This window comes from Arvicanthis niloticus, chromosome 15, assembly GCF_011762505.2.
Source record: "Arvicanthis niloticus isolate mArvNil1 chromosome 15, mArvNil1.pat.X, whole genome shotgun sequence".
Lineage (NCBI taxonomy): Eukaryota > Metazoa > Chordata > Mammalia > Rodentia > Muridae > Arvicanthis > Arvicanthis niloticus.
In genome coordinates, this window is record NC_047672.1 from 2,344,491 (window position 1) to 2,364,100 (window position 19,610).

The window sequence follows — 19,610 nt, forward strand, 5'->3', positions numbered from 1 at the left end:
TCCAAGCGTCCCACCCCTGGAGGCAACCCCAGATCTTACAGCACTTCAGAAGTGTTCTGGTGAACGTCTCCTTCATACCCTAATGGATTATTATTATTTTTTTTAATTAAGAAATCCATTGCAGAGACATGACAAGTCATTGTAAAATTGCGCTGGGTCTTAGACTGGAGGGGAAAAGTTATTAAAAGGCAAGGTAACAAGATAGGAAAGGAACTTTGAAGACAGCTGCTGCGCTGTGGGGCAGTTTTAGTACGCACACATCTGAAGTGTTTAGGAGGAAGCATGATGCTCTCGGGTGTTTAGAAGAGGTGTGAGGGAAGTGACTGACCAGTGTCCACAGGAGATCCACCCGTGTTACAAGTCACCTGTGCTAAGAAATGTTCTCACATACAAAATAGTGTAACGAATTCATGATGTAAGTTGGGTCAAGTAGCATATACCTATAGCCTCTGAGACAGGAGGATTATGAGTCGGGAGCTATATAAGAAGGTACCGGGAAGAGGGGCAGAGAGGTCATCATGTTAACTAGATGCTTGCTTGCTATTTGCCCTTTTCTATGAAAACAGGACTTAAACATACTAAAATAGCTGTTAACAGTCTTTTTTTATTTTATTTTATTTTTAAGTGAATAGGAATTTTTGCTGTTGCTGTGGTTGACCTCCAGGGTTTAGAGCATTCTAGGCAGGCTCTTTATCCTGAGTGACATTCCTGTGAAAAGATGAATGGCCATTCTAGGTATGCAGGTGTCATTGTGATAGTGTCCTGCAGTGCAGTCTGTCTCTGAAGCCAGAGTTGTGTTGTGAGAACTGCAAATCTCTAATGATCAGTGTCTTTTGGGTCACTAGCATGATGAACTCTTGAGATGATTACCAGGCCGTATGCACAGCCCCCGACCCCACAGTGATCCTTTGTGAAGAAGATAGAATCACCATTAAGTTCAGCTTTTGCACCAAGATCTTCTATGTGAACTGAATGACATTTTAACTCCCATTCTGTGTTTGATCAGCTTTCTGCCTCAACAAAGTCAGCTCACAAACAAGTCTGTGGGCCTTCTAGACACAGATGGCTGCTCACAGGGAGTGGAACTAGGACGACTCAGGGGAGTAAGGACAACCAGTGGGCTCTCAAAACGTGGCACTTCTCAGGTCACTGTTACCGTTCTACCTCTTGCTGCTTTCAGGGACTTCATTTTCCTAAGCTTCACTGTGGCTGTAATATTTATACACACATTTACACACGATGCACTTTGTACAACTAGATGTTCTTAGAGACTTCTATGCCTGTGCACTGTGACAGCCAGGGGATCACTGTGACAGCCAGGGGAGCACTGTGACAGCCAGGGGAGTAATGTGACAACCAGATAGTACTGTGTTAGCCAGGGAAGTACTGTGACAACCAGATAGTACTGTGTCAGCTAGGGGAGCACTGTGTCAGCCAGGGGAGCACTGTTACAGCCAGGGAAGTACTATAACAACCAGATAGTACTGTGTCAGCCAGGGGAGCACTGTGTCAGCCAGGGGAGCACTGTTACAGCCAGGGGAGCACTGTTACAGCCAGGGGAGTACTGTGACAACCAGATAGTACTGTGTCAGCCAGGGGATCACTGATAGACAGGGGAGCACTGTGTCAGCCAGGGGAGCACTGTGACAGCCAAGGGAGTACTGTGACAACCAGATAGTACTATGTCAGCCAGGGGAGCACTGTGTCAGCCAGGGGCATAGCCTCTTTCCTTAGCAAGCACTATCACTGGGAAAAGACACTAAACTCCATGTACCACCAAACACCTGAAGTAGCATTGGGCAGACCATGGGCCAAAATGGGAACACTCTGTGGCTTGAGGAAGGGCTTCGTACCTCTAAATGTAAAGATTCTTAAAGGGGCCTATGACTTTGAAAGAGTTTTAAAGATGTAAAAATCACATTTTAAGATACGAGCTTTCTGTCATTCTAGAGAAAGACATTTTAGAAACAATATTTGGGACGTACTAACAATGTTCATCTCAGGTTTTCAAGAAAATGAACTGTGCTTGCTTTAAACATGAAAAAGAGTGAAAGGCTGGGCTGGGGAGATGCTGCAGTGGTAGAAGACTCGCCATGTCCGTGTACGTAATGCAGGTTAGGGTGGTGATCTGCATCTAATCCTAGTCGCCTAAAACGAGGTGGGAGGCAGAGACAGGAGAGTCCCTGGAAGGTCATGGGGCAGCCATCCTGGAGGATACAGTGAGCAAGAGACAGAGTGGAAGGTCAGGAGAACCCCTGAGGTTGCCCTCTGACCCAAACACACCGCGTGCTCATCTACAAACATCCCCCACCCCACCCCAGCCCCGACGCGTGAAAGAGAAACAAAGTTTTCACCTGGAAGTGCATGTGGCCGACTCACAGTGCCTAGGAGACGGGTATAAGACCTGTGAAGCTGGGGCTGGCAGGACAGCCAGACCCCCTCCTCTGCACGATGTCACAGTGTCCCTCAGGTATCCCTGAGAATGCTCTGTGACAGGGTGCGTAAGGTTCGTCCCTGCTAACAGCCCCTGAACAAGAGCTCAGTGTCACAGTGCCTTGGAGGACCTCTCTCTCCCTACTGGGGAGCTATGGAAGGTTTGCCTCAGTGTTTCACATGTGGCCCACAAGCTCCCTTCAGGCCCCTCTCAAAGACATCTGACTGGAGATTACAGTGGCTGCCAGCTGTGATTTCTCGTGGCTCGTGGCTTAGCCCTGCCATGGCCTGCCAGTGTTGTTCCTACAGGTCCTCAGCCTAGCTCCTGAAGCAGTGAGGGCTTCTTGTGGGGTTTCCTAAGGCTGTGGGTAGGTGATCAGAGGTGAAATATCTACATAAACTCATGTTGGAACTGGAAATTGTCCCAAGGCAGAAGACTAGATCTGAGGTGGTTTACATGGCTCTGCTCTTCTGCCTCCATCTCTACTGCTTGCTCTGCAGATCTTAACGTCTGCAGAGGTGACCCTCAGCTTGGCCACCTCTCACTGGCAGCAAGTAACAGTGAACAGAACAAACCCAGCATAACCTGGGCTCTCTGGCCTGGGTCTGTATGATATCCCTTTCCCATAAACTTGTGAGGGATTGGCTGGCTGAGGGAGGGCCTGGCTGCAGGCCCTACAGCTACACAAGGCAAGTGTGGGGACTTATGGCTCCTTGAAGGATGGTTTTTATTTTCTTTATAGTTTTCTCAAATGATATTTTCTGTCAGAAAGTTAAATGAGGGCAATTTCACTTTCATTGTCCTAAATAATATTCTGTAGCCTGAGAGAATAGACCTGTTATCTTTCATTGCAACAGCCAGCCAGTTCAATGAGTCTCACCCTGCCTCACCCACCAGACGGCTGGTATAGTCACTTGATAGAGGCTGGAGCGATCACAGGGCTGTGGGCAGAGGGAGGACTCATTTGAAAATGTTCCCCAGGTGATTTCAGAGTGTGCCACTCTGAAGGGGTTGCAGTCTGAGCGGAAGGCCCTGTTGGCTACTCTGTGGAGCCTGCGTGTCAGTTAATGTGGCTTCTCTGGCTTCTTGGTTCTTGTCAGGTGTCTGCCCCAGGGCAGGGGGAGCTCTGGTATGGGTTGCTGTGTGCTTTCAGTTGCTTATAGTGGGGGAAGTACCAGGGAAATGACTGGTGGCACCACTGTTACAAGAAAAAAATATATAACCTATGCCTTTTGGCTAGTGAAAGGTCTCAGGTGAGGGATTCAAGGGGACAGTTATGAATGCCAGACATGTTGGAGACTGGGGAGTCCAGGCCCTAGTGACATAGACAGACAGCATGGTAGAGCTCCGAGGAGAATGAGCCCATGAAGCAGGAGTACAGGCCCCTTTTTATAGGTCTCTGAGGAAGTATGAAAGTTTCTCTGGAAGATTCTGCAGCAGGCTCCCTCTGATTCTCCCTGTAGATGAAAAAGGGCAGCTTTCTCCTTTAAAGAAAATCAGAGCTTATTCTGGATCCCACTTTAAGTGACCAAGGCCCAGAAATGGAGATTGAGGTTACCCCAGATTCCATGTTCCATTGTGGGAGCAATTTCAGAGCTTTACAGAACAAAGAAAGTTATAGATCAAAACAAGTTTAAAATACATAAGAGAAGCAGATACAGCAAGATGGGGGGGAGGGGGGGCTTTCTATAGGCCTCAACTGCTATTTGTGGACTGTCTTAGCTTTTGGTTTGGTGGAAACTACAGATCTTCTAAGATAATAGCTTATTAAGGCTTTTATACATTAGTCATAGGATGTTTGTTCTGACACAGAGGTGGACAAGGAGTGGCTATTCAGGGGCTAACGCTAGCTTGAGATAGGCAACTTGCCTCTGGAGCTGCAACATCCCAACCTCCCCACGTCTCTGCAGTTGTAACGAGTCTTTGCAGACACAGCAAACCTGTGCTTTCTGGCTAGTGAAAGGTCTCAGGTGAAGGACTCAAGGGGACACTGTGCAGACTTCAGGGAAGGGGAGGGGTGTGGAAGGGCTGCTGCAGGCGGTCCAGCAGCAGTCTGCCTTCTTGTGCTCATGCTGCAGTTAGTGTCTGCGTCTTTATCAGTGTGTTACTTATATAAGCAGTCTTGCTGTGGGGCAGCGACTGGACCATCACAGGCAGCTTGGTCTCACCCAAGGCCTCTCACTGTTCACTTTGGTCTTTCAGAATGTCGTCCTTTCTGGAGGCTCTACAATGTTCAGAGATTTTGGACGTCGTCTGCAGAGAGATTTGAAAAGAGTGGTGGACGCCAGGTTAAGGCTGAGCGAAGAGCTCAGTGGGGGCAGGATAAAGGTAGGAGGCTATGTGCGGGGTGCTCTCCTCCAGCATGGCAGTGTGGGGGAGAACCAAGCTTGAGTGGGGGACAGCTGAGGTTTGATGCCTGAGTTCATGGGAGGATGTCCTTAAGACCACTCAGACCCCCTTTTGCAAGATCAGGCATCAGTGTGTGTGACCGGGTGCTGCAGAGAAAAGATGGGCTTATGGTGAGGAGATGCTCTCACTAAGGTACCTGCTGTGTGCAGGGGGCCAGGCTGTACTCAGCCAAGTAGAACTCTGAGCTTCTGGGTGTTGCCTGGGCTTCTCCCTGAGGTGGACTTTGGTAGGGAAGAGGGAGCAGAAAGCTCACTGAAGTGAGGGGCCCGTTGCAATGTTTGTTTTGTTTTAGTGTTTGGGGGTTCACTTTGTCATTGACCTTTCTCAGGCATGTGATGTGTTTGAGTAAAGCTATCAGGTTAATTGTGTGTTTTAGTACTAGAAGAGGCGGGGGGGGGGGGGGGGTGTCTCAGCTGTACTGAGTACTTCCTTTCCTGAATCTCCTGGGCTGTCACTACAGTGCGGCTGAGGCCATCACTGGAGGAGGTCACTGTCTGGCATGGACACACTGGTTGAAGGATGTTCTGTGCAGACTAAACACAGTTGCTTTCTCTTTGCAGCCTAAGCCTGTGGAGGTGCAGGTGATCACGCACCACATGCAGCGCTACGCCGTGTGGTTTGGAGGCTCTATGCTTGCCTCGACTGTAAGTCTCTTCCTAGCCTGTTCTGTCATTTGTGCTTCCCCATTGAGTTTGGATAAATACTGCCTGCGAACATGCACTAGCACGCATCCTGTTTGCATGGATTTAAATAGGCAAAATAAATCCTGCTTGATGTAAGAATATTTTAGTTATCATTTAAGTTATATGCCTCATTAACAAACACCCTGCTCATTGTCCTTTCCCAGTGGTTATTTTATTTATTTATTAATATTTTCCCCCTCGAGTTTGTTAGCAGTTATTTTCAGTTCAGGTTGACACAAATTTGATCCCACTTAGGGAAACTGAGTAAATTTGTTGTTGCTTTCCAGTGTTGGGAATGGCCGAGTGAGTTTTTAAAAGTGAAATAAACTTCTGCCTGGTTTGTCACCTGGTCAGGTGTAGTACAGTGATTGGCAGGGGGACCTATGGATAAGGATAGCCCCTCCCCTTTGCTCAGTGGTTTTGTCTTCTCACCTGCTCATCTTCTTCCTCCCGCTGCTCTTCCTGCAGCCCGAGTTCTTTCAGGTCTGTCACACCAAGAAGGACTATGAGGAATACGGCCCCAGCATCTGCCGCCACAACCCCGTCTTTGGAGTCATGTCCTAGTGTCTGTGTTGGAGCCATTGTCTGACAGTGTCCTGTTGGGGAATAAGTGTCCTTCAGAACTCAGAGCAGCTGCGGCTCCTGTACATAGCAGTGTGCAACCGGTGTGTGAGCAGCGTGCTTTCATCGCCAGCGCGTGGGGCCGGGCACGATTTTCCCAGTAAAGCCATTTATCCGGTGCGACTGTTGGTGGCCCTCCTCCCATCCCACTCCTTCCCTTCCCTCCCACTCTCTCTCCTTTTCACCTGAGCTTCTAGTCAAGTGTAGCTCTGAAGGAGTGTATTGCAACCTAGAAACTACTCGAGGAACACGTGATGCAAGTGGTTTCCCCAGGAAAGATTGCAGGGTGGAGGAACCCTGGCCTTCCCAGCCTATTTTTGTAAATAAAATGTTATAAACTTGAAATACAAATTGATGTTTATATTTCCTATCATTTTGTATTTTACGGTTTTTGGTATAACTGGCTAACACTAAGCATGAGTAGTCACAGAGTTCATGGATGTCAGAGTTCTGTAATAAAGTGCTTGACTGTGAGGCACGTTCTGATGTGTGTACAGGCAAACAAAACGGCAGGCTCGATGCTGGGAAGTGACCACATGTTGAGGTGGTGTGCCGTCTAGCACTCACCAGTATTGTGTGAGAGCTGCTACAGGTGTAAATGAGCTTCCCAGAGCTGCTTTATAGAAGACAATGGTTCAGTGTGGAGTGTGGGATGAAATACTGTTGCACTGTTGTAATAAAAGCTGCTAGACCCTTCATAACTGTTCCCTGTGGTCTCTTTTGGCTCCCCATCCATTCAGAGAATCTCGGAGTCTGTATAGGTTTGCAGATGATTGATGATTGATGCAGTGTGTGTGTCTGTGTGTGTGATGTCTTAAAAGTGATGTCACCCAAAACTGGGTGGATAACTTGCCTCTTGTGTTTTGGATGGGGGTGGGGACATCCTTGAGGTGCCCTTCTTAGGAAAGCTTTCAGTGTTCTGGTATCTGCTGAGTGACTCCCTCACTCAAGTGTAGGTTAGTAGACACAAAGCTCTCCCTTCTTCTAGAATCCTTGTTATTTTAAAATTGTCTCCAAGTTGTGAGGCATGTTTAACTCTCTGAAAACTGGTTTATTTTGGAAACAAGTTTGAGCTTTGAGGCCTCTGTTTTCTCCACATTGATTCTTCACTCCAGTTATTCATGGCCGTCCTGAGTCTGAGAATAGTCAATGGAAGATTCTAATAAACAGAAACACTGCATCCTGGGAACAGTAAATAATTTAAAAATATTATTAGTGTGTGTGTGTGCGCACATGTGTGGTTTGTATATGTGTGGTGTGTGTGCATGTATGTGTGTATGTGTGTGTGTATATAGTGTATAAGTGTGTATGTATGTGTGGTATGTATATGTGTGAGCACAAGTGCCAGGGTTCCCATGTGAAGGTCAGAGGACAACTTCATGGAGTCGGTTCTCTCTCTCCTTTACCTTCATGGGGTCCAGGGATTGAATCACGTCTCCAGGCTTGCATGTGCCTTTATTGGTTAAGCTGCCTTACTGGCCCCTCATGTAACTCTTTTATCGTAGCATAATTATTCTTACTCTAAAATGAACTTTATTATTCTTAAATACTTAATGAATATTTATTATATGAATATACACTTCATTCACTTTGCTTGGCAATGTGCTTTTGAGTCTGTAGACACACAGAGAGAGAGAGACAGAGATAGAGAGAGACTGAGAGAGAGAGAGAGAGAGAGAGAGAGAGAGAGAGAGAGAGAGAGAGAGAGAAAGAGAAAATGGTAGTACTTGTGTGCTTATAGTCTCAACATTTACCAGGCAGAGGAAGGAGGGTCTCTACAAGTTTGAGATGTGCCTGAGATCTGCCTGGTCTGACAGTGGATCTTAGGTCAGCCAGGGATATAGTTGTGTTTGAGATGGCTCACTGAGTAAAAGCTGTGTTGTACAAGCCCAACAACCCGAGTTTGCTCTCCAGCACCCCTAGTGCAGGAAGATAGCTGAGACCCAAGGTTGTCCTCTGACCTCTATCTCTATATGCTGTGATAATATGCTAATATATGCTAATATGCATACACATGTACACTACTAATAAAATATTCCACAGAGTTAAACCAACACACACACACACACACACACACACACACACAACAGCATACTCATCACAGTCATGCATGAGCAAAAATCATCCAATACAAAGCCAGCTTTGTAACAGACTGCTGACTACACGTGTGGGCACTGTGCAGGCATGATAGGATGTAAAACACCATCCTACCATGCTGACAGCATGGTACACTGTAGAGCGGTGTGTCCTCTCAATGGCATGTATAACTGAGTTGCAGCTTACTGCTGCTGCCACACTTCACAAGAGCCTGTGACAGGCCATGTTGCTAACTCATGAAAAGAACAAAATCGGGAGTGTGAAATTCCAAGAAAGAGTTAAGTCAGGTGTTGTCTGCATGTGTGAATTAAGTGCTATGGCTATGGCTATGTTCGTGCAGCGTCAGGTGAGGCAGGCTACTCACGGGGGGGGGGGGGGGGGGGGGAGAAGAGCTTTGTTCAGCTGCCAATCTCAGAGGTTCAAGGGCATCAGTTCAGCTCTGGTGAGGGTCTTCTCATTTGCTCATGGCATGGTAGATGGTCACAATGCCATTGTGGGAGTGAAGGACTGCATCTGGGGCTCAGGAAGCCACAGAACACTGGGTGGGCTTTCGTAATGACCCTCTTCTGGGCATTACCTCAGTCTCTTCTGAGGGCAGAGCCCCAGTGTGACCTAAAGGCTCTTTACATAATGGGTTCCAGGCTAGCCAGGGAGACATGTAGCCAGGGAGACTCTTGAGATACAGAGCAAGCCAGTGAGATGGCTCTCTGAGGAAAAGCTGTATAAGCGTGACATGAGTTTGATGTCCAGCACCCATTGTGGAAGGAGAGAACCGAGACCCCAAGGCCGTTCACCTCTTGAGATTCTCCCTTCCCCCATACTGGTGCCCTGAGGACCAAGCCTCCTGCACATGAAGCTAGGGAACAAAGCACATCCACGTCATGGCTGTGGGTATTAGGATAGGACAGAGTGTGGGGGCTGCACTACCTGTTGATTCAAACATACCCTGAGGGGCATGGACCATATCCACCATCATGAAAGAAGCCTGCAGTATCCTGTGCTGTTTCCTGTGTTACAGGGATGCTCAACCACAGTCTCCCACTTAAGGATTTGGGGTCTTTAGTTGTCTTTCATCCAGTCACAAATTTCTCTGCCTTTCCTTGGGTTTCTCCTTGGCAACTTTGGCTTCTATCACCTACCAGCTGCTTTACTGCAGCAAATCCTGACGGGTCTGTCTGCTTCAGCCACACCCTCTGCATCTTACGCATTGACCAAGACTTCTTTCTCACATCACCTTCATCCTAATTGTTATATTGCCCCCCCCCATCCCACCCCATTTGACACAGCTGGAGTCATCTGGGAAGAAGGAGACTCAGCTGAGAGATTGTCTCCATGAGACTGGCCTGAGGACAAGTCTATGTGCTATTTTCTTGATTGGCGATCAATATGGGTGGGTGCAGCTCATGTGGGTGGGTAGTGCCATCCCTGGACAGATGCACCAGCATAAGACAGCTGGCAAGTAATCAGTCTCTCCATGGTTCCTGCCTCTGCTGCTGCTCAGTTCCTGCTCTGACTTCCCTCCATGATGGACTGTGACAGAGACACGTAAACCAAATGGGCCCTTTCCTCCCCAGGCTGCTTTTTGTCGTTGCTTTACCACAGTGGCAGAGGAGCAAGCTAAGATGCTTGCATACTGTCCTGGAGCCATGGTGCCTCCCTGGGAGCCTCCTTCTGACCTTACAGGCCAGCCGTGTGCATTCTCATCTAGGCTCTTGACTTCCTGCACACAGTGGGCTTTAGATTTCCCACAGTGACTGATTTTCTCTACTCTGCTGGCGGCTGCAAGGCTCGCCTTCTCCAAGCTTCCAGCATCAGTGTTGGCACCCATGTTGGCCAAACTAGAGCCAAGCGTAACCTGGTCTCAGACCCAGAATGTCTAAAGCCTCCTTGTTCTATTTGCCACAAGATTGTTTTTGAAAGTCTTTTACTCATTCATTTTTTAAAATTAAGATTGTGTGTGTGTGTGTGTGGTATATGTGTTACTGCGAGTGCACATGTGTGTGTTCATGCCTGTGGAGGTTGGAGGTCAGTGTTGGATATCTTTCTCAATCACTCTCTAGTTTTTGAGATGGAGTTTCTCAACTAACCTGTAGCTCACCAGTTTGGCTAGACTGGTTGGTCAGTGACCTCCTGTCTCTGCCCTACCCTCTCTCCATGCCAGGGTTCTAGCCATGTGCCACAATGTCTTGACTTTTTACATGGGCACTAAACTCAGATCCTTAGGCTTATACAGCAGGCACCAATTGGACCTCCTTCCTAGCCCAGAGATCATTTTATTTTAGATATAAAATATAGAGAGTACTATGTTCCACTGCAACAGGACTACACAGTACTGTCTACAACCCTGGCCCAGACACATCTTAGAGGAGGTATGTCAGAAGTGGGGGTGGGGTGAAGGAAGGTGCCCAGGGCCTGCTTCCATTTTCAGACCCCTAGGTGGAGCTGGCCTGCAACTGGGTCTGCAAACCCTGACAAAAAGACCCTTTGGCTCAGAGATGTAAGTATAGTTTGGCTATTCTGCAGGTGAATGATACCTTCTCCCCTCTTCCCTCAATTTCCCAAGTATTCTAAGGGCCCAGTTGCTCTCAGTAGGTTTGAAGGTTTGTTTGTTTGGTTGGTTTTTGTTTATTGATTAAAGCTGCCAGATACGATATGATTTGGTTACTTTATAAAGAAGGAATATGTTAGAACTATATTACTAACTTAAACAAAATCCCCATACACGTTTTGTTCAGGTTGACTTTGCAAAGTCGAGCTTCCCTGAGGAAAAGCCCATGGCCCTGAGTGAAGTTTCCTGTAGACTATTCATGTTTGCTTTCTACTGCTATGATAAAGACCACGACCTAAGGCAACTCCGAGAGGAAACGATTTATCTGGCTTACACATCCTGATTACAGTCTACCAGGAAAGGAACTCAGACAGGAACCTGGAGGCAGGAATTGAAGCAGAGGCCATGGAGGAGTGCTGCTTACTGGCTTCCTCATGGAGGCATGCTCAGCCTGCCAAGGGGCAGCCCCATCCCAAGGCTCTCCCACAGCAATAACTAATCAAGAAAACACCTATGGATTTGTCTGTAGGCAATCTGAAGCATTTTCTCAATCGAGGCTCCTCTTCCCAGATAACTCTAGCTTGTGTCAAGTTTTGACAGAACTTAAACCAGGACACCGTGTTGATCAATACCGTCTTTAACTAACACACCCTAGAATTATAAGCCAGCAGTTCTTAGACCTGTTGAAGGGGTTTGATAGTGCTTTGCTTAACAGGTTGAGACACCAGCTCTCATCTATGTAGAAAAAAGTATTATAAATTATATGGCTTTAATTTAGAAAAAAATCATATGATTTAGCTGTCCCACAGTGAATATGGACTTTAGAGCCTCATGTTGTACAAGATAAATGCAAACAGCTTTATCTGTCGATCTAAAACAAAAACAGTAGTGACTGGTATGTGACTCTCTCTGTCTCTTTCTCCACCCAGCCCCCAGCCCCGCCTCTTGCTTGAATCCTCCTGTTTTCCTCTCTCCTTTACTTTCTTCTCCAGACAAGCCACAGTGACTAGCTCAGAGTTGTTCTTTATACTCCAGGAAAAGCCCCGTTTTAAAAACTGCAGAAGTCCACAAGCTGCTTATTCTGTTACCACACAGGCTGAGATTAAGGGAAAAAAAAAAACAAATATAATAGGAAAATAGAAGTTGCCAGAGTTGTGGGACTTCATTGCTGCTGCTCCGGGTGAAGTGTGTGCTACTGCAGAGGTGTGTCCCATGGCTACCCGAAGCGGAAGCTGGGCTCTGAGTATGGGGATATGAATGACTCTGATCTTAAGAATTTTAATAGTATCATGAAATTAGAGTTGAATTTCAGATCTGGCGAATGCAGGTGACTGAGCATGCGTGTTGGCGTAACAAGTCTCAGGTAGTCCCTCCAGTCTGGTTATTACTGGAGGGTGGCTTTGAGAAAGGTCCCCTCACAGAGGCAGGAAAAATTATCCACGTTAGACCTGCAGGTGTATGTTTCAGGGTGGCGACATTTCCTGCTACAGCTTCCTAAGTGAATAACAGGCTGTGGGAGACTAAAGGCCTACGGCTCACACCTTCTTTGGGCTCCTCCCCTTTATCTCAGCTACAGAAGGTTGGGCTGGGTCCACCTCTCATCTTAGTTCAGTGCACAGCTGATTTCAAAGACTGCCCTGTTAGAAATATTTGTTAAGTAATTCTTAATTAAAGAGTATTTCATAATGTTTCTTTTTAAATTTACTGTTAGGCTTGCTAAATAGAAGTATAAATTGCTTGGCAAGGTAATTGTGATGGTAACTGCTGATTGGCAGTTTCTTCACTTGGTGGAAAGAAATCTTTTTTACAAAAAGGCAAGGAGCCTCGGAGATGGCTTGGTGGTTCAGGGTGCTTGCTGTCTTTCCAGAGGACCTGACTTGGCCACCAGCACCCAACGTGGGGTAGCTCACAACTGTCTATAACTCCGGCTCCAGGGGACCCGATGCTCTCCTCTGACCTCCACAGCCACATTTTATGCTTGCACACAGATACATACATATAAATAAAATTTAAAAATAAATATTAAAAAAGAAGCTACGGCTTGATCTTTGTATTATAAAGGGTTGCGTTTTTTATAAACCCTGAATTAGTCTCAGTTAAGGAAGCAGCTGTGTATTCTCTACTCTTACCTAATATATGAGTACTAGGAATTTTAAGAATTTTAATTGATGAAATACAGTTTTAAATTATTAAAACTGAATAATTATAAACCTAGGGGTTTATGATGTCAAATAAAAATTTAATGACATTCTTTGGCTGCAATTCTAATATCTGGGGGTCAGATCAATGCAGCAACCTTGCCTACATTACACCTACTGAGTGAGTCTGACAGTTTTTCAGCATTGACTCCCGTAAATACCCAGGAATGGTAGAGCTGACACTCCAGGTTTTAACCACAGGCTTTTCTCTAGTCACTGAGCAGACTTGGGGAGGAGAGGAGACATGCCTATGACCTATGACCTCTTCTGACCAGCGCTAAGTGAAGAAACACTGTACATGCAACTGTGCCAGGCAGGGTGACACATGGGGGAGGCATGCTGGCACATGTGTGCCTCCCTGTAAAGCTGCAGCTGAAGTTAACAAGGGCTGTTAGAAGAGAATGAGAAGTCACAATGGCTGGATGCAGTCACCTTCACATGTGTGCCACAGATGGCCACAGCTTTTTATCTTAGATTACAGGGATAGTGGGAAGAGGGAGTTTTATTTTTATTTTTTGTGTATGGGTGTTTTGCCTGTATGTATGTTTGTATACCAATCTGCATGCCTGGTGCCCAAACCTAACTGAAGCCTGCGTATGACATCTTTTATCTTAATTAGGGTAGTAGACTCAACTTGCCATTCTGATTATTCAGTCATTTTCTCGAGCTGAATTAGCAATGTTTTAACTTATTTATTCATTAAGTCTTATGTCCATAATAAATTAAACTTTATAGGTCATCAAAGCACAGCTGCGTGATGTAATTACAGCTTTCTGAATTAGAGTTTAAGGAAGTTACTGTTATACTCTATGTGACCTCAATGTTCCCAAGAGCAAGTATTAATAGCATTATCACATTTCTGATAGTGCACAGTTTGGGTCTGGGTTGATTTACAGATAGTTGACCTCTACAGCGCTGGTAATTCTGAGCAGAGAGACTTTAGGTCCAGCAGCAGCAACCCCAGAAGGATTTAGAGCTAGCCACTAACAACAGGGTCAGTCATTTCCTGTGGTGCTCCCTGGGAAGCTGTTATGTTCATGATACAGTGAAGTGGTACTTGATTTTACTCTGAAGCCAGGTAGTATACATAGTCATGGGGTGTAGCAGCCCCACCTGGCATTCCCACCTGCAAACCAGTGGGACTAGGCTACAGGAGACAGTATCGGCCATATACCCTGGAACAGCTGCCCTCCCATGGGTCTGTCTGTTGGTCCCCAGCTGGATCTGCTGTTGGAGGATGCCTTCATCACTGCTCCTGGAAGACTCCATTGAATATGGAAGAGAATCCAAGGGTTTTAGAAAGAAAAAAAATCTAAGCTTCAGGATATGACTTATATTGTGAGCTATGAGAAAAGAGATGTTCTGTTGATGGTCATTGGTAATAAATAATTAAGGAGAATTTCAGTTTTAGGGCACTTTGCAGAAAGATTGTAATTAGCAAGATGGGGCTCTTGCCTCTTAGTGTATCTTTCATCTTCTTCCTGTCCTCATCCTCGTCTGGCTGAGGAACACTCATCAGTAGCTCTCCTCGGGCTGTATTTAGGTAGCCTTTGAAAAAGAAGCCTTGTTCTTTAACTGGAATTATACTTGGAATGTAAACACAATGATCCAAGGGGAGGAAACCAGACACCTGGGAATCTCAGTGGTGCTGACAGATGGGAATTGCAGAGTGTGACCATTGGCCATGGTGACAACAGACTTCTGCCCATTAGGACAACAGCCTTTGGTCGTGAGTGAGAGAGACAGAGGTTGTGATGTCTCATGGAGCCTATTCTAGGAAGAACTAGAGCCTTGTGTTCCATTCTCATATTTAAAAGTTGTATGCCCAAGGGAGACTTTTGAAAGAGGGGAATAATTTCTGTTCATTTGAGAAATGTTAGAGACATTGTATTTGGGGTTTCCAAATGTCACTTATAGGCTGGGTGATGGTTTGTCCCTGTGGGTTCTGCTATTTCTACTCTGCAGGACTTGAGAATAGCCCCATGCTCCCTCTCTGGAGAATGTGAAGAAAATGATAATTTTAAAACTGTTCTCTGGCCTGAGCAGATTGGCCCAGTGGGCAAACACTTGCAGTTCATACATGAAGTTCAGAACCTTGCATCCACATAGCTAGCCAGAGGCAGAGACAGTAGGGTGGCTGGAGCTTGCTGGCTGTCAGTCTAAACCCAAAACACATTCATGGAGAGAGTTCCTAAAAGGAATAAGGCAGAGAGTGATGAGGAAGACACGTGTTGCCCTCCTGTGGCCTCCTCCCATGTGCATAGGTACATAGGTCCATGCACTGGCACACATGTGTGGATATACCATATACACATGACACGCCATACACAGACATTTTGTACTGGCTGGTTTTGTGTAAACTTGACACAAGTTAGAGTCCTCAGAGAGGAAGGAGCCTCAGTTGAGGAAATGCCTCCATATGACTCAGCTGTAACACATTTATTCTCTCAATTATTGATAAATGAGTTGGGCCCAGCCCATGGTGGGTGGTGCTGTCCCTGAGCTGGTGGTCCCGGGTTCTATAAGAAAGCAGGGTGAACAAGCCAGAGGAAGCAAACCAATAAACATCACCCCTCCATGTTCTCTGCATCAGCTCCTGTCTCCAGGTTCCTGCCCTGCTTGAGTTTCTGTCCTGACTTTGTTTGATGATGAACAGCAATGTGGAAGTATAAACTGAATGGACCCTTTCCTCTCTAATTTGCATTTTTGGTCATGGTGTTGGTTATAGCAGTAGAAACCCTAACTAAGAAACATACACGTATATCACACACAGACATACACATACCATGCACATAAACACATATACAGAGATACACAATAACACACTTAAAAAACTGCCTTTTTTTGTACTTTTTAGAGTAGATAATTTGTGATAACGAAGTTAAACTCTAGTGGGAATGGGTGGAGCCACCTAGTTAGTCAGACCCCAGGGAACTGCTGTAGTGTGCCAGCAGACCCCAGGGAGTTACCATGGTGTGCCGGCAGACCTTAGGCTCAGAGCACAGGGAGAACTGCAGAAAGAAGCTTAGTGGAACTCAGGGAGGAAGTGGCAGTGGGCAAGCCCCTGGGAGCTAGCTGAGGTGATGATGAATGGGGCTTTCTCTGATTGATCCTAAATTAGCAGCAGCAGCCCAGAGCCAGGGAGACAGCAGAGATGAGTCCTGATCATGTGAGGACAGTTGCAGCAGAGGACAGTCTCACGTGTACTGCAGGTTGTGGTGGAACTTCAATTTTGATACATGCTGACTGGGTCTGTACATTTAGTCATTGCATGAGTAGTTGTCTCAATTGCTGTAACAAATACCCAACAAAAGCAACTTAAGAAAGGACGACCTTAATTTTGCCTCACAGTTGGAGGGTACAGTTCACTATGGAAGAGAAGTCATGGAGGCAGGAACATGTACAACGTATTCATAGGCTGGGAAGCATGGAGGCAGGAGCATGCACACATTGTGTTGGGCATTGGTTCTAATGCTTTCATTTAATTGAGAATCTGTATGTCCAAATGCTGAAGGCCCTTGTCCTCAATTGGGTTTTGATTAATCAAAAAAGATGCCAGTGGCTAATGGCTGGGAAAATGAAAATGGGGCCCGACCTTTAGATTTGTGAAGGCTAGGAGCTGGAAAAAAGGAGATGAGGCAGTGGGAGATGGATCAGATTTAGAGCTCCAGGAGAGAGAGCCAATGAGCCATGTAAGAATTCAGGTAAGTGGTCACCGTCCACTTTCCTGATTGGGCCTGGGGTGGCAGGCAGAGGATTAGAACTGCCCATCCTCTGAGCTAATCACAGCATTTCAAAGATAAGCTAGTGGTGTGTGTGTGTGTTTTGTTCACTGATCCTGGGTGGGTGGCTGGAAGTGTGTGACCTGCCAGGAGCACAAAGCAGTATAGCCCAGATTACAACTACAGGTGGTGTGCAACGTGGTAGGTGTAGAGTGAAAAATTATAAAGAACATTTTATAAAATATATACAGGCTTTTTTTTTTTACCCCTAGACCTGAGCAAAAGAATGCAGGTTCCAGAAAGCGGAACTGAATGTAAGATTTCAGGCCTTCACTGCCCCGGATACATTCCGGGAAGAATTACATTATCCCTGAGTCAGAGGACACTTGCTAGATTAACATTCCTCAAGCCTCAGGGAAAAGAACCCAACCGTGGGTGGGGAAGGCCCAAAAAAGGAAGACACATTCCTGATCACAAAGAGAAATGCAAGCCATCTAGGTGAGACTGAGAAATAGTTGAGTTAGTGACAGGGCAAGACTACATTTTGAGAATACAGAGTGTTTTCCACATAACCCTGATTCACTTAGGTTGTGTTCCTCTGGAATTCTCTGCTATTTTCATTGTTATATTTCCTTAGCAACCTTTCACCCCCTCCTCACTCTCCAGGTTTGTGGTTTCCCCCTTTAAAAACCCTTCTCAGACTGACTGGCTTTGTCAAACTGCTTTGTCAAACTCTACTCCTGCGTGGGTGAGCAGTTTGACTGTTGGCTGTCGACTTTCCTCCCTAATAAACCTCTGCTGATTGCATCCAGGTACGGTGTCTTGTGAGTTTGTGGGTGGCCGTGGCTTGAGTAAAGGTCTCCTGAGTTTGGGGGTCTTCAGTAGGCAAGAACTCACTATTAAATAATGTAGAGACTCTCTAGTGAAAGACACAATACACATGCACCATTGCTGTGGAGATATTTAAAACCTGATGGGTCTTTTGTTACGAAGCCGCCATGATCCGGACTAGGCTAGGCCTCAAGAGTGGTGGCAGCATATTTTTGCTGCTGCTCAGCTTAGGCCACCAGAGACACCAGCCCTGCCACCCTTGAGATACCAACATGGGAGATGGCTCTGCCAATCTTCCACACTGTCTCCACAAGGTTGGACGGAGCCCAGACCATCCCGCCATCTGTGTGGTACCCAGTATGAATAAGACTCTAATGCTTAAAGATTAATCAAAGGCTTTATATGTTTGATAATGCTCAATCAATAAACAAGATGCCCACACAATCAGAGGTGTAACCCAATATCCAACCTTAGACTGCTAGAGACACGCACATCTGCTTCCACGTTTCCCTCTCCATCCTACTCTCTCTCCTAGCTCCTCCTCTTCCTTCTCTTCCTCTCCTTCCTCCTCCCACCTTAGCTCCTCCCAACTTGTGGGGAAAATATGCCAGGACATACCATAAAGATAAGTTTAGGAGGAGGGGAGATTTGGTTTCTCAGCTAGCCGGAGCTGAGTTGTGGTTCCCACACAGTAAAGAAACTAGAACAAAGGAACACAGCTGCCTGCAGAGATTTGCCCTGGGATGCTGGAGCTCCTGCTGTGCAAAGAGACAGGAAGGCTGCTCTGAAGCAGGAGTCAGATGGTAGATGCAGCCTGCTTCCTACAAGTAAATAATCAAAGGATAGGGATAAATAAAAAATGGATTCAATTGTTTTTAAGGACAGAAGGTAGATTGAATGAAAAAACACTTCAAAGAAATGTAAGAATCAGTAGGTGTCATCAGTGCCTGGCTGCTTTTGTTGGGTACCATCAGTACCCAGCTTAATCCAGGAGCCATTAACTCTAGCTTTTTTCATTTTATTTTGTTGTTTTTATTTAATTTTTTAATTGGATATTTTACTTATTTATATTTCAAATGTTATCCTCTTTCCCAGTTTCCTCTCCAGAAACCCCCTATTCCATCCCCTTACCCCTGCTTTTATGAGGGTGTTCCCCCACCACCCACCCACTCCCACTGAAAAAACTCAAAGGGGGATTCTGACTCAAGTTTCAGAACGGCGCCCACCCAAAAACTCACGAGAGACTGGCTTGCTGCAAACACATGAGGCAGTTTAATATCAGAGCTCTAGGCCAGCCCATATCTTCATATCTCACATAGGAGATAGAGGGACTGACTCTGAGGCTCACAGGATTAGGACTTTTTATGGGCAAGGGGTGGGGGAAGTGGGAGATTTTTACGTGGGTACACATTATTGGTTGTTTTACTTTTTTGAACATCAGCAGACTGTACCGGTCGATGGGGCAGAGGGCAGTTCCTGCCCGCAGAAGCTTATCTAAGTTAGCATAGTATCTAGTTAAACTTAAACTGTAGTTTCTTGGACCTTGAGAAGACCTCAAGGGGGGAAGGGTCTGGAGGAACACCAGATGGCCCAATACTCATTTGGACATATCTCTGTTCTTCTAAGGATGTCCTTGTATACTTTCTTTCATGGTCCAGCCAGGTCCTTGGAAGACTTAACAGGCCTTTGCCCTTGGTCTTATAATTCTATATTTCTGTAACTAATTAACTAGGCCCAAACCTGCTGACAGGCATTTTTAACTATTTAGGTTAGGGAAAAGGAATCACAGGGCCCTGCTATTTTTATTAGTTTGGGCCTATTTCAAAATTTTCTTTCACCACCTCCCACACTGCATTCTCCTACACTGGGGCATCAAGCCTTCACAGGACCAAGGGCCTCTCCTCCCACTGATGCCTAACAAGGCCACCCTCTGCTACATATGTGGCTGGAGCCATGGGTTGTTCCATGTGTAATCTTTGGTTGGTGGTTTAGTCCCTGGGAACTCTGGGGGGGGGGGGGGGCTTCTGGATGGTTGATGTTGTTCTTCCTGTGAGGTTGCAAACCCTT

General features: G+C 46.2%; 1 protein-coding gene across 3 annotated transcripts in view; it reads left to right on the forward strand.

Annotated features, from left to right (window-relative positions):
* Positions 1-6,848, forward strand: part of Actr3b (actin related protein 3B) — a 95,517-nt gene extending 88,669 nt beyond the window's left edge. For 2 of the 3 annotated variants that reach the window (XM_034519097.1, XM_034519098.2), the window contains 3 exons: positions 4,637-4,762; positions 5,404-5,487; positions 5,995-6,848. In XM_034519097.1, the coding sequence (XP_034374988.1) occupies positions 4,637-4,762; positions 5,404-5,487; positions 5,995-6,090 (306 nt within the window). In that variant the 3' untranslated portion in view covers positions 6,091-6,848. The remainder of the gene's footprint in view (positions 1-4,636; positions 4,763-5,403; positions 5,488-5,994) is intronic. The other variant, XM_076913274.1, reaches the window with a different exon arrangement.
* Positions 6,849-19,610: the final 12,762 nt, after the last annotated feature.